The sequence below is a fragment of the Anser anser genome (genome assembly GCF_964211835.1).
Source record: "Anser anser genome assembly, chromosome: 1".
Lineage (NCBI taxonomy): Eukaryota > Metazoa > Chordata > Aves > Anseriformes > Anatidae > Anser > Anser anser.
In genome coordinates, this window is record NC_139720.1 from 81,469,777 (window position 1) to 81,483,296 (window position 13,520).

General features: G+C 38.4%; 1 protein-coding gene across 17 annotated transcripts in view; it reads left to right on the forward strand.

Annotated features, from left to right (window-relative positions):
• Nucleotides 1-4,951: 4,951 nt before the first annotated feature.
• LOC310892792 (uncharacterized protein) overlaps nt 4,952-13,520 on the forward strand; it is a 332,085-nt gene continuing 323,516 nt past the window's right edge. For 16 of the 17 annotated variants that reach the window (XR_014578414.1, XR_014578415.1, XR_014578428.1 and 13 more), the window contains exon 1: nt 4,952-5,944. Coding sequence is in view for 12 of the 17 variants with exons in the window: in XM_083821020.1 (XP_083677146.1) it covers nt 5,401-5,944 (544 nt within the window). In the remaining 5 variants the exon portion in view is untranslated. The remainder of the gene's footprint in view (nt 5,945-13,520) is intronic. The other variant, XM_083821023.1, reaches the window with a different exon arrangement.

The window sequence follows — 13,520 nt, forward strand, 5'->3', positions numbered from 1 at the left end:
TGTTCTTTGGAAAAAAAATCCACAGCCTCAACTTCACATTTAACAGCTTTTTGGTATGAAAGGCATTTGACAAGTGAACCCATTACGATAATCACGAGTGCTGCTCTGACAACTGCTGTCAGGCAAAGAGCTTCTGTTCTCTCTCTCTCCTCTCTTACTACTTCTTTACTTAACAGCTAAATTCATTATACAGACACAATTTGTAAATAAATAACTCTTCAATAAACTAGAACTTTGTGGCCTGACTTTCAACTTCTACACTTTTCTGTCCTTTCTGAAATGAAAGGAAAAAAAATATTTTCTTTTGCATTAAAGGAAATAGTAACATGAATAAAAAAGGTCTTACTGGTTAACATAACCTTACAGCTTTAAGTACTAGGATGTAGTAGGGTGGAAAATGCCTACCCAATGTGGCTGCAACTTCACCATCATAGTTTATAATTTTAAATATATAAATAATATATTTTTAATAATTATTAGCTTTATCATCTTATGTAGTTATGATGAAATAAACTATAATATGTTGCATGTATGTTCCTTAGGCTTATACACTCCAAGGAGTATACTGGTACATTTGTTTTGGCAAGAAAATCATGCTCTTACCAAAATAAATGTTGTGCTCTAGTAAGCACTCGTGTATATGTAGGTAGGTTCCATCTGCAATGAACCCTGTCCATTTACAGATTATAGGGTTATTCAGCATGTGGTTTTTGGTTAAGCACTGATTCCAAAATTGGTAGTTGTGAGAGTAATTAAGATCATTATCTTACTATTGAACATTTTCAAAACAAGTAATTGAGACCAAAATTCAATTTCTTTATTCCCTGCACTTTTATTTGTGGTTTTGCTTTCCATTTGAAAGTGGAGCCAAGGTCACAGAATATTTCAATAACCTACAGTCGATGGCTGCTAAATGTCATTCCCTTGAATACAATTACAACTCAAAAAAAAAAGTGCGTTGTCCATTTGCTCTAAATGTATCTTTGATGGATGCTTCTATATCTTTGTGATAGATTTTTTTCCCCTCTATAACTCAGTTGGATGAAGTCTTACATTGTTGTAATAATCAATGGTGATATAAAATCAATTACAAATTGGTCTGGCATCATGAAACTGAGATTCTGGGTCAGATTCTAAGTACAAAGTAATCCAAGTACTTAACCTTCTACACCATAAGGGTTTTATGAGGTTAATTTTCACCCAAAAGCACGATGATATTGGTAATTAGGCAGTACTGTTATTAGTAGTGTAACTGCTTTTGACACAACTCAAATCAAATTATCATTCAAAGTCTCAACTCTTAAGCTAAGTAATTGGAAAAAAGGTAAATGACCTCTTAGTTCCTCCTGGTAATCAAACGCTTTATTTTATACTGATGTGTCTGTGATATCACAAATAATGGTTTTGCTCTTATCCATCCCATCAGTTTACTATTAGGAGTGTCAGATGCCCTACTTTGGGCTGGTAGAATGTAAATCTGATTAATTGGAGGGAAAGGAAGGGGTTAGTAGACATACAACTAAAAAGAAAATGTGAATCACAGCAACGATGGTAGTGACTTGCATAGATTTCTTTCTTTAGAGGCTTAATTAGAGACGTTACATATACAACCTATTGTAAAACTTCTTCCCGTTCTGTTGACACATTCCTATGTCATCCCTACTAAAAACTGTTTAATAAAATTCTGATCCTGCTGAAATCGCTGCCAAAATCCAAATTCATTTCAGTGTGCCAAATGTTCATACATGAAGCTCAGGCTTTTTGAGATTTATGCAGATAGATATGTATCAGCTTATTGAGAGGAAAGACAGTTGCTCTAGCTGCTTTTCCTATTTTGACTACAGGAGGTGATTTCCTGCTCCTCTTGCTACCTAACAGTAATCTTCTAAGAGGACCTGAGCAATAAATGCTCCTGATCCTGGGTGGCTGGACCACAATTAGAATAGCTGTCCAGGGTTCTTCTTTCTTTCTTTCTTTTTCTTTTCTTTCTTTCTTTCTTTCTTTCTTTCTTTCTTTCTTTCTTTCTTTCTTTCTTTCTTTCTTTCTTTCTTTCTTTCTTTCTTTCTTTCTTTCTTTCTTTCTTTCTTTCTTTTTCTTTCTTTCTTTCTTTCTTTTTCTTTCTTTCTTTCTTTCTTTCTTTCTTTCTTTCTTTCTTTCTTTCTTTCTTTCTTTCTCTTTCTTTCTTTCTTTCTTTCTTTCTTTCTTTCTTTCTTTCTTTCTTTCTTTCTTTCTTTCTTTCTTTCTTTCTTTCTTTTTCTTTCTCCTTTCTTTCTTCTTTCTTTCTGTTTCATGTATTTCCTGTTCTATTTTGCTTCAGCACAAATAGATGATAGTAAAGGATGCAAACCATCTACTTTAAACTGTTCAGGTGAAATGATCAGAAATGTAGATTTTCCGTGAGTCAGTGGAAAGAAGCTTTTCCTAGGGCATAATTCAGATGACATCAGCTAGAAGGTGTGAATACCCACTTGGATGTTTATTTTTTAATTAGCTACTTCAGACTATGTTACTGAAACACCTACAAAAGGAAATTCACTGTGCCTTACAGTAATTAACTAATATTTTTGAGCCTGGATTACTACTGGAAACATCCCCTATTTTCCAAACATTGTTTGGAGCATATTTTTAGGATGGTCTGTCTGAAGAAAGGAAGCTAAGTTCGTACGTACGGGCAAATAGCTGCATTACTTTGGTAATTTTGCCCTCAGGCTTTTTTCTTTTCTTATTTTATGTGCATTCAAATCTTTTGCATCTGTTTATATCATTCCAAAACCAGTTCAAAGCCAAGATTTGATTTTGGGTTTTATTCTTGGCTCTCCCACCAATCTGTTTAACCGTTTATTAAGTGTCTATCACAGCAGCCTCTTTCTTACCCTGTATACATATTAGGAATCATTAGCTTTGTCGCTAGAGGATAAGCATCAACATGGAAAAGCTCTGTAATGCACACAAGGTGTAGTCTATTGACATTACATCATATGCGTTTTTATACTACCAAAACAATTAAGTTATCTGACTATCAACACTGCATGTACACATCATATCATTTATAAACCAAAGCACTTGGAAGCAAAGGAATAAATAATTAAGAACACATAAAACTTATGCTGCCCACACAGTGCGCACATTATTCTTATCAAGATTTTTACCTTACTAGACTGTAACTCTTCAGTGAAGGAAGCCTTTTGCTGTTGCTGTTCCATATTTATCTCTTGTCTAACATAATAGACCCCTGCCTGCTCTATAGTACAAGTGCAGAGAACCAAGGAAGATCCCTTGCATGAAGTCTGAAGATAATGTGTAGTTCATGTAGCAATTCTAATTCTGACCTAAGATGATCATTACTCAGTCCCTAATAATTTCTGAGTATAACTGTTTGACCATTAGTTAATTTTAATCTGTGCTACCTGAGCAAAATTTTTTTCCTGTAGAAACTACATTGAGACCACAGATGCCAAGAGCTCAGTCCACATTAGAGCAATCTCACCTGCACTGTCAAATGTTAACCATAAGGATTTGATTATCCTGAAAACTGAGTGTACCAAACTGTTCACTGCTCTAAACAAGCCGTCTGATTGGGAATTTGTGGTAAGCACAGGGATGCAAAGGAACTCTTCTCTGCCACAGCAAGCTATGTCATATGTTGCTTCATGCAGTTTGCCACAATCAGTTCATGACTTCTGCCACTAGCATTTTAGTGTTCTTCCTCCATGCTTCATCTCTCAGACCATCTGTATAGCAAGGTGACTTATGAATCTGAAGCCACAGCAGCCTTGATTTTGACAGTGTCATGTCCACTGTCATGTACTGCTACTGGATATGCTCCAAGACACTTTCACTAAAGAGGCCTCTGTCTTCACTGCACAATCTGTGACCAGACTAATTGGCACACCTGCTTTCAGGCTGTTGTTGGGAAAGCTTGCATGAGGAGATTTTAAGTGTTACTGCTCTGTAAACACTTTTATAACCTTATATTATTGTCTACATCTCAAATCCTGTGTTTTCAAGATCTATCTTTCCTCTACTGTTGCTCCTTTTTTCAAAGTGTCATAAATTACTGGCATTAGGTTTTGACATGTATGTATATATATGTATATATGTATGTATATGTACATGTATATGTTTGTGTGTATATATATATAAAATTTCGTATCTAATGAAAAAAAAAGCTCAGTGGAACAAGAAGGAATTTTAGAATATACTTTAAGCAGTAAAAAACTTGGGAAGGCTGGGGGGACTTGGATATTTTCCATTCTGTGTTTTATTTCTTGCTAAGCTGGGCTAAAAATGTTTTTGAGCAATTTTTTGACTGTGTGTAGATATTGGTATATATTAAATGATTCCTTTAATCTATTTAATGCTAATAATCGTAATAATTATTAAAAAATCAGCTCAGCCTTTCAGTTCTCATAGCCCCTTTACTTTGGGTAGAAAATGTATGAGCTGTCACAAAGAGTTAAGTACTTATTTAGAAATTTGAGTATTTTTTCACAGGTTTTCCATCCAATCAGCCTTTCCATTTCCACAGCTGTAGTTTGTATTCTCATGTCGTACATGCATTTAGAGAAAGCACGCACATAAATAGATCATATACATTTTGATGAACTGGAGACAGGCAGTACTGTTTTTAAGATTCACCTTTCCTTCCTCATGTCTTTCTTGATCATTGATGATCTTTCCCCAAGCCTTCCTTTAATTTTTTTTTTCCAGTCTCTAAACCAGCAAGATGTGGTTTCTGTTTGTTTACTGTTTGTATGAATAATTAGTAATGGAAATTTCCTTTCTCAATTTCATATATCAATTTATATTTTCCAGAATAACTTAGCTCTGCTCCTGTAGTAACACATATTCTACAACACCTAAAACACTTGTATAATATTGTATGAACACCAGAGGTAATAATAAGTATTTCATTTCTGGATTTTTTTTTTTCTTCTGAGATTTACAAAAGGTCCAGTCTCTCCCAGGTGGAAACCTGGAGATCCTAAGATGTCAATGCTTATCCCATTTGTTTAACACTCATCTCTGCTTATACAAAAGGACTAGTTCTACACTCACGGTCCGTATTGACTCTTCCTCACTAAACCATGCTTCTCTGTTTTGAGGTATTACATTCACTATAGCAATTTTCTAAATGTGGAGGACCTCAAATCATACTTCACTATTTGGGTGAGGCCCATGAAAGCTTCCAGAGTTGACAGCCAAGCTAAATAAGGTGCCACTGAGGCACTGCACTTACACCCACAGAACAAGGAGGGGGGAAGGAAATGAGGAGGAAGGTGATCCCATGGGTCAGGCGTACCCCGCTGTGGCGTTTGCTATAGATCTGGCTGTATGTACGTGACATCACCCATTTCATAACCTCCCTATCTCAATGTCTTCAGCCGTAGGATCAGCTTAATGAAATTTACCAGCCGGCGCTTGTGCATTAGACCTCTGCGCAATGAGATGCAATTGGTGAGCGCCGCTCTTGCTGAGCTCTGGCCAGTTCTTCGGGCAGCCGGGGGTGTCTGTCGGGAGCCCCCCGGCCGGTTCCCGGGAGGGATGCCCGGGGGTAGTCCCGGGGTCCCGGGGGACTCCTCGGCCGCTGTCCGTGGTGCCGCAGCCGCCTCCCGCGGTGCATCCTGCGGGAGGGCAGGATCCCCTTCCCCGGGAGCACGGCCGGCCGTGCCGCTAACTCCTCCCTTCGGATGCAAGGGCTGTACCGCCACAAGCCGTCCTCTCACCGCCCCCCTCTTTCTCCTTTCTCCCGTTTCGACAGAGCGAGCGGGCTTGCTTTGCCTGCACGGCGGCAGCTGCCCACCGCGGACCCCGTGGGCTTGGGGCGGGTGCTTTAATTTTGGGAGGACTTGCCCGCCGCCCTTCCCGGATAAACTTCGGCCGGCGCCCCCCGGCACCGCGTTCTGGGGCTGGTGGGTTCCCGGCTGCCTGCGGGGATGCCCAGGTAAGAGCTGGAGCTGCCCCACGGCGCGGGGAGGGGAAGGGGCGGCAGAAGGAGGAAGAGGAGGAGGAAGAGGAGGAAGGTACTGCCAGGAAAGTAGCTCAGGAGGCTCGTTTCCCTTGGAAGAGACAGGGCAGGGCGGGGAGCGATGGAGGCGAAACAGCTGCCGGGACGGGGGGGCGGCATCTGGCGCCTTGTGCACCCCGTTTGGCTGCTCTGCGCTTCCCTTCGTGGCAAAGCTCAGGGAGGAATTGGTCAAGTGCTCGTCTGGAGAGGGGCAGTAGGAGTTTTGGTCCTTCATCTCGTTTTAAGGATAGTGCGTAAAAACGTCCGAGTCTTTTATTTAAAATTACGTATTACAATATACAAAACAGATTAGCTCATAAAAGGTATTAGAGTGCAGTATGTAAATTGGAAATTGCAGACTTCCTTTATTAGTCTGGGACTAGCATAGTATATTCAATTATGTTGATGTTAATAGTAAGAAAAAGTTAGGCAATAAAAATAGTTGTAATTAGCTTTGGGGAAAGTAATACAAATGCAAATGACCTTGATGGTACTTCAGCATAGGCATATTTCACCACAGAAAACCCAACCTTGTAAATTCAAGCTGTCTGCAAACAACACAGCAGGAGCCTTTCATTTGCAGTTTCCATAACTTCGGATAACGTTTCCTATGGATAAGAGGAAAGGTATCCATTGCAAACATATCTTTATAGATAAAGAATTTATGGTCAAGAAAGAACATTAATACTCAAGACGGAAACTTACGTAGGCCTTTAGGATTGCAGAAATAATTTCTTAATTTAACTGTAAAATCTTGGGTCAAGAATAGCCAGGGTACCAGCTGTAAATCCAGGGAAATAACTATCCTGCAAGACAAAGATATGTCTCATTACTTAAAGTTGTTGATAAGGGGTCATTTATTTCAGATTTGACCTACAATATGTGTAGTTAATGAATTAAAATACTCGTGGAAAATCAACTGTATTTTATCCCTAACATTATGGAGATTAATGGAAGTTAATTGTTGAGTTACATGTCACATATTACATTCCAGGTACTCGTGTATGACTGGTATGTGTTACATAGTTACTCGGCTTCTCAGGCATTTTGATGTAGCTGGAGATAGCAAGTGTACAGGTGGTTGCTTTTGGTCACTACACACAGTGTAATCCAGAAGTACAGAGACAAATTTATGAAAGGGATTGATTCACTTTTCTCACGTCTCATTCTGGGCAGTGAGAAGTAGGTGTACTCTACTGCAGATCAAGCTCAATGCAAGCAGAAGGTGTTTGCCCATCCAAGACTCCATCTAAAACATGTCAGAGAAATAAGAATGATTCATAGAGACACAGTGTTTTCATAAGGACGTTGATATAACTAACAGTTATAATGTATGTTGAATTGTCAGTCTTCCTTAGCATTAAAAACCTATGTGCAGCTGAAGTCTCTTACTATTAAAGTAAGCAAAAAACAACAGGCTTACAGGTTTCTTTTTAATTAACATGCAGAAATTAGATGTATATGTGTGTTTTTCTTCTCTTAAATAACCTTTACATGTTTGTAGAGGACTGCCACCTGATCTACATGTTGCTCAAACTCCTGACAGATTATTCACAGTGTACTGTTTCTCTGAGAATTGATGAATTTCAGTTACACAACTTTCTCTGACTTCAGAATGAATGAGATATATCTGTGATGAAGTCAGTAGAACTCTCCACATTAACACAGAGAAAAATGTCTATACTCATGATTCCTTTATTGCATAATTCCTAAATTAAACAGGTTATAAAGAAACTTCAGAATAATTGTGGAAAACAACAACAATAACAACAACTATCCTTTATCTAATCACATGTAGAAATCACAAAGAAAAGAAATAACTTGATGGATTACACTATTTCTTAATAAGGTTTTACTAAACTAGACTAGGATTAAGTTTATATTTCTGATGTAAATTTTTATGCGAGTTCAAGTACTGGGTGGATGCTATTACTTTATTTTGTCCTTCATTGACTACTTCTTATATGTGCTAAAATTAACACAGTTTCACAACTGAGAGAGGTCATCAGGCTCTTTTACAAGTAGAAATTGAAATTGCCTAATGTACCTATAGAACTGGAAGCCAAGTCATCTGTTTAAAGAATGTTTTGAGCTGGTGTTTTTCTTTGTCAGTTAGCTGAGCAGTGGAGAAAAGGTTTATCTGACATCAATTCCCTTGGAATATTTGGGGCTTTCTGTGGAAGAACTGATCTTAATGAATGTGGGAAATAGATTAATGGTTTAGCTCATTGAAAATGCTTAGGAATACCTACAGCTCAAGGGCTTAGCTGTTTAACTTTGTAGCTGGAGTAGTTGGAGGGTCTAAAATCTGTTCCAGGGTCAGCTAGAAATTACGAGGAACAATAGATGACCACTTACGAAGCCTCTACTGATGAACTATTTTGTGAGAAGGAGAAAGTAGTCTGCACCTTTGGAATTAACTGGAGCCTGCACACCTACTTATCCGGATATCACAGTTGCAGTATTTAATTAGTCTCTAATATCCTACTAATGCATATTTGCATACTTAACTTACTTTAACTTTAGAGAAAAGTACTTTACAAAGAAGAGTAGCAGTTTTTGTGAAAGAGAGACAAGAAATGTGGCTGTAACCGGAGACAAGGCAGAAGTCACCTATACTGGACAACATGGAAAAGTGTAACTGGACACTAGGGGGTTAAATTTAGGTGCAAGGGGAAAAATAATGCTAATATTAGCCAAAATAAACTCAGTCAAGGTGTCAAAATGAGCTATTGCTTTTATTACACTGTACTGATGCTCAAGCATTGATTACTTTTTTTTTTCCTTTCATTTTTTCCTCTTTTGTCTGCTGGCCTTCTCTCAATCAGCAGAATTTCTTAACCAGCTCTACCTGGCACCTCACAGTTTCATGGGGTTTGATTCAGATCATGGCTGGTCCTCTAGAATTTAGGATGCTATGGGGAAACCATGGTATTAAATTCGGAGTAGACTACGCTGATTTTCAGTGTAATGTTTTCTCCCATTCTTACCAATTTAAACAATGATGTGGAAAGTAGCTTTACTTCCTTCATTATGACAGCTTCTAAAACCCAAGGCCTCCAAGAATGCTTAAGTTTTTATTTTAAACATAAGGCAAATGCCCCCCAGAAACAGATCCAAAACAATGGCTGCAGAAACATTTCCTTCCCTGTCCACTCCATAAACAAGATGTTTCTGTCACAGAAATACAATAGCTAGAGACTAGAATTAGATATATAAAATTATAAAATACTGGATGAGAGATAGATCTAATGTGCCAAATTCTCTGGAATCCTGTTCAGAGAAAAAAAAAAAAAAAAGCAAACTTTGCAGCTCACAGACAGCAAGCATCTGGCCTTAGAGATGGATATTTTTAGTCCTGAAGTTTCAGGTCTTTTAAATTGTTAGTTTTAACATTATTATGCATAGGAAAATCATTCAAATAATTTCTAGAGGATTTTAAAATTTATTAGCTACCATGCTTTTTATCCTTAACAAGCCCAGACAGGTAAACTTTGGAGATTTATCCTTTAAAAATATGTGCAATTCCAAGAAATATTGAATATTGAAAACTGCTAGACTGCTCTCAAAACACTTTTTGGTAAATTATGCACTTTCTGAATACATGAAGGTATGATATTACTGGTGTGGGTGGAACATAAACTATCTTATTCCACTGGGGTTTAGGGCTACTTGGATTTTACATACAAACATAACTGGAAAAAATTAACCAATTGTTCCCATCTCTGTTCGTGCTTCCATTCAAAAAAATTAGGTGAATTTTTGACTGTTCTCATTCTTCAATTTTACTCTGGCCTGGAATTTTTTTCAAGTCTGTCAAGATTATTTTAGGTGGGGGGATATACTAGTGTTATTATGCCAACATTCATTGATAATGATAATAATGTAAAAAACATATAGTAAGTTATTAAGTCATGATCAAATCTCTTCACTGGAATGCATTCAGTAGTTCAGCTTACAATTTTTCTAAACAGTTGTGCAACATTATTATGTCCATTTATAACTTTAAGAAAAAAAAATGAAAAGGAAAAACCAGTAGGGACTGAACTTGCTCTCAGGCAGATTTGGTAATAACAACATATCAAACAGTACAACTGAGGCTTAATTATTCATATTTTTGCTGTTAAGAAAGGTGGCAGACTTTGATGAACCTGGTCAGACTTTACCACACTACTTATATGTAGCTGAGCTGATCCACAAATCAGACTGCCATCTCTAATCCCTTAGGTACACTCCATTACAACCTGCAAGCCTGACTGCTGCAGGAGACTGAACAATTCATTTGTGCAGCCCTGCTCTAGTGTTGGGAAGCTGTAGTGTGGCTCTGTTTCTGTGCTTCCAGGAATGCGCAGGGCTGCAAGTTTTCCCAAGCAAGTTCTAGCAACAGTTTACCATTTCTATTTGTGTATGACACATCCCAATATTTAAGAATCATTTCTAGTCATTAAATATACTTTATGATACTCGTATACATCATCACTATGCCCATTCTTCTGATGGGGGTAGGGATTTTTTTCCTTATGTGTTCTGGCTGAGTCAGAGGAAAGAGCGTACCCCAAAAATTCTTGATTTCCCTTGTAAAATTCCACCTCCAAAGAGATGAAATTAGAGTTTATCATCTGAGCCATAGTAATTGTATATCCTCCTAAGCAGCAAAGTAAAATCTCTCCATTTAAGCATACTCGTTCTGAAACATCTTTGCATTGCTTGGGTCACCTTGAGAGTCTTGGAAGTCCAACTTTCAGTCTCACCAGAAAAAAAGCCACTAGTGAAGTGTCTCCATGCTAACTTTGCTTTCTTTCCACGATAAGGGGAAAAGATATCAGAATAATGGTTGCTCAAGAAGGGCACTTGTGTTCAGGCAGTGCATTTTGTCCTTACTCCTTGTTCTCTATTCTCTGTTTGTTATGGACCCTCATCTTAGAAATGGGTATTTCTCACAATCTTTAGTTCCAACCCTTGGGTATTTTCTCCATGTGCTTCTGAGATCAAAGTTGTTATCATGTGAATTTAATTTAATATACATTTCTCTGTGTGATGGGCTGCTATTTCAGATGGTGCAATGCCACTATTAGTCATCATAAAGAAAATGCATGAAAACAGTCCAAAATATGTGTCAAGCACTTCAGTGTGATGGATGCACAATAGATGACACCATTATTATCATTCAGCAACTTGAAAACTTTTGGTTCTCACATTTTTTCCCTTGCAAACATCATTAACTTGTTCATGGGATCCAATATTTTGTGAAAAATATATTACTCTTCTACTCAGTTTTTCCTTATCCTTCATGCTGTTATGACAGAGCCAGTTATCTGGAATTTCTTAATGCATTGTAAGTTAATTTCTTAGTGGATGAGATTGCAAAGAAAAACAAAACAAATGGTTTTAGGGAACAAATGTCAATTATATTGATTTTGTTCTATTAATGCAAAAGTGGATTGTATGAATGATTGTAATTAAGCAACTTATGCTTATTGGTCACAGTTTTATTTACTCCTTTCTTTTGTTCTCTTGCATGAATCAGAAATGCTTAAAGACCAAAATAATAGTGATAACTGAAAGTGGATACTCTTCTTTTAGGATTGATACAAAGCTGATGTAATGTCCTCGTTCAGCAAAGCTTATGCCGCTTGGAATACACTGGGTCAGACTTTGTGTGGTGGTGGGGAACACCTTGCAGTTGTTGAGAAATATCTATACAGCCACACAAAGTAATGTGCTCCTGTGTAAACTTACATCACGGCAAGAACATGCTGGTAAATGGTGTTTTCTGGTGATAGATGCCACTGGCTGGTAATAGGTAATGAGAGCTCTGTTCCTGTTTCAGCAGGGGGAAAGCAGGGCTGGGTACAGTCCAGGGCGGAATGTGGAGGACTAAATGACTTAGGAGTCCTTCTCTCCTGTGCCAAAGCTATTCATGTGATATATTCTAACCATAACCTGTAGGAGACTGTATGCAGGGATGTTTTGAATGTGAAAATTAAGGTTTATAAATAAATAGGCTTGCAGGAAGACTTCTGCAAGTTTAGTAGAGCTGACTATTTCAAACTTAAACAAATCCTGTTGATATTGTATAACATCTTATACATATATGTTTGAAAGGTTTTTTGGTCTTGGAAAAAAAAAAAGAGCTAAGCCAGATGTTCACATTTCACCGTGCAGCATTTCATTTTCTTTCAAGAAAGTACATACCTGATTTAAGAGGTTTCTAGTTTTGTTTCTTTGTTATTTTCTATTTTTTTTTCCAAAGTTCTGTTTTAATGATAAATGCATTGCCCTAACATTCTCAGCTTCTTAGACTGAATTTTGCTGCAGTTTTCAGAAAGGCTTGAAAATGTGAACCCTGGAGGCAGCAACACCAGAAGATAAACCGCTACAACAACAAAGATTTTTATTTGGTCATTTGTGAAATAATTTTTTTGAGTGGTTGGTGGCAACAGAACCTCTTCTTACAGTTCCTACAACTAGCTTCTCTCTATGGTGATGCAATCAAATCCTCTATCAGTTACTATAATTTGAACAATTTCAAGAAAAATCTTAAAAGCTAAAGCCATCCAAGAATTAAACTTTCTATTGCCTTTTTTTTTTTTTTTTTTTCTGTTTGGGACGAAGAAAAACAAACCCCAAACTTTCCAATTTTACCGAAGTTGCCATGAGAATCCAGAGTGTGTCACAAAAATGAAACTGAGAATTTTCCATACACAAAAGATTTGAAGCTAAGTTTGATTTCTTAAGGCTAAATACCTAAGTTAAAACATATTGGCCTTCATTCAGGTATCATTAATTCATAGTTACAGTATGCCTGTTGGCCATTTTTATTTCTCTTAGCACTATACATGTATTGTTTTCTTCATAGCATTAATCTGATGGAAAAACAAATAAACAAACAGATTTAAAAAATACAGACATTTTTCACTTTAAATTTCAATCAGAGAGTATAGAGGAATCAATAGGTACTTAGTGTAGTGGTTTAACCCAGCCAGCAGCTAAGCACTGCACAGCCATTCGCTCACCCTCAATCCCCTCCCCTGTGGGATGAGGGAGAGAACTGAGGAGGCGCCCGTAGCTTAGTGGTTGTCCTCTTTATTCTGTGTGGGGTCTCAGGGGGGTTTTGGCTCTGTGGGTCTTCCATAATAGTTACATTGCTCGGGTACTACATTGCTCATGACTACATGCTCAGTAGTCGAGGCCAGCTGCCTCAGAGCCGGCGCAGCCACAGCCGCAGCGACCAACCAGGTGTTACAGGGGGACCTCGGGCCCTCGCTTCACCAGGGGCGGCCCAGGACAGCAGCGCCACCAGCCCGCACCTGCCAGCTCCCGCCAGAGAGGCTGACAGGGAGCGGGCGTTGTCAGGGCCACGCTGCCTGCACCCAGGCCCTCTGCCTAGGAACAGCCCCCGGGAGGGTGGTGCCGCGCGGTGCCCACTGCGAGCAGGGAGGGGTGACCAGCGGGTGTGCACCGGTGTGCGGCTGGTGTGGGAGGGTGCGGGGCTCTGCGCCGACTATTCGTA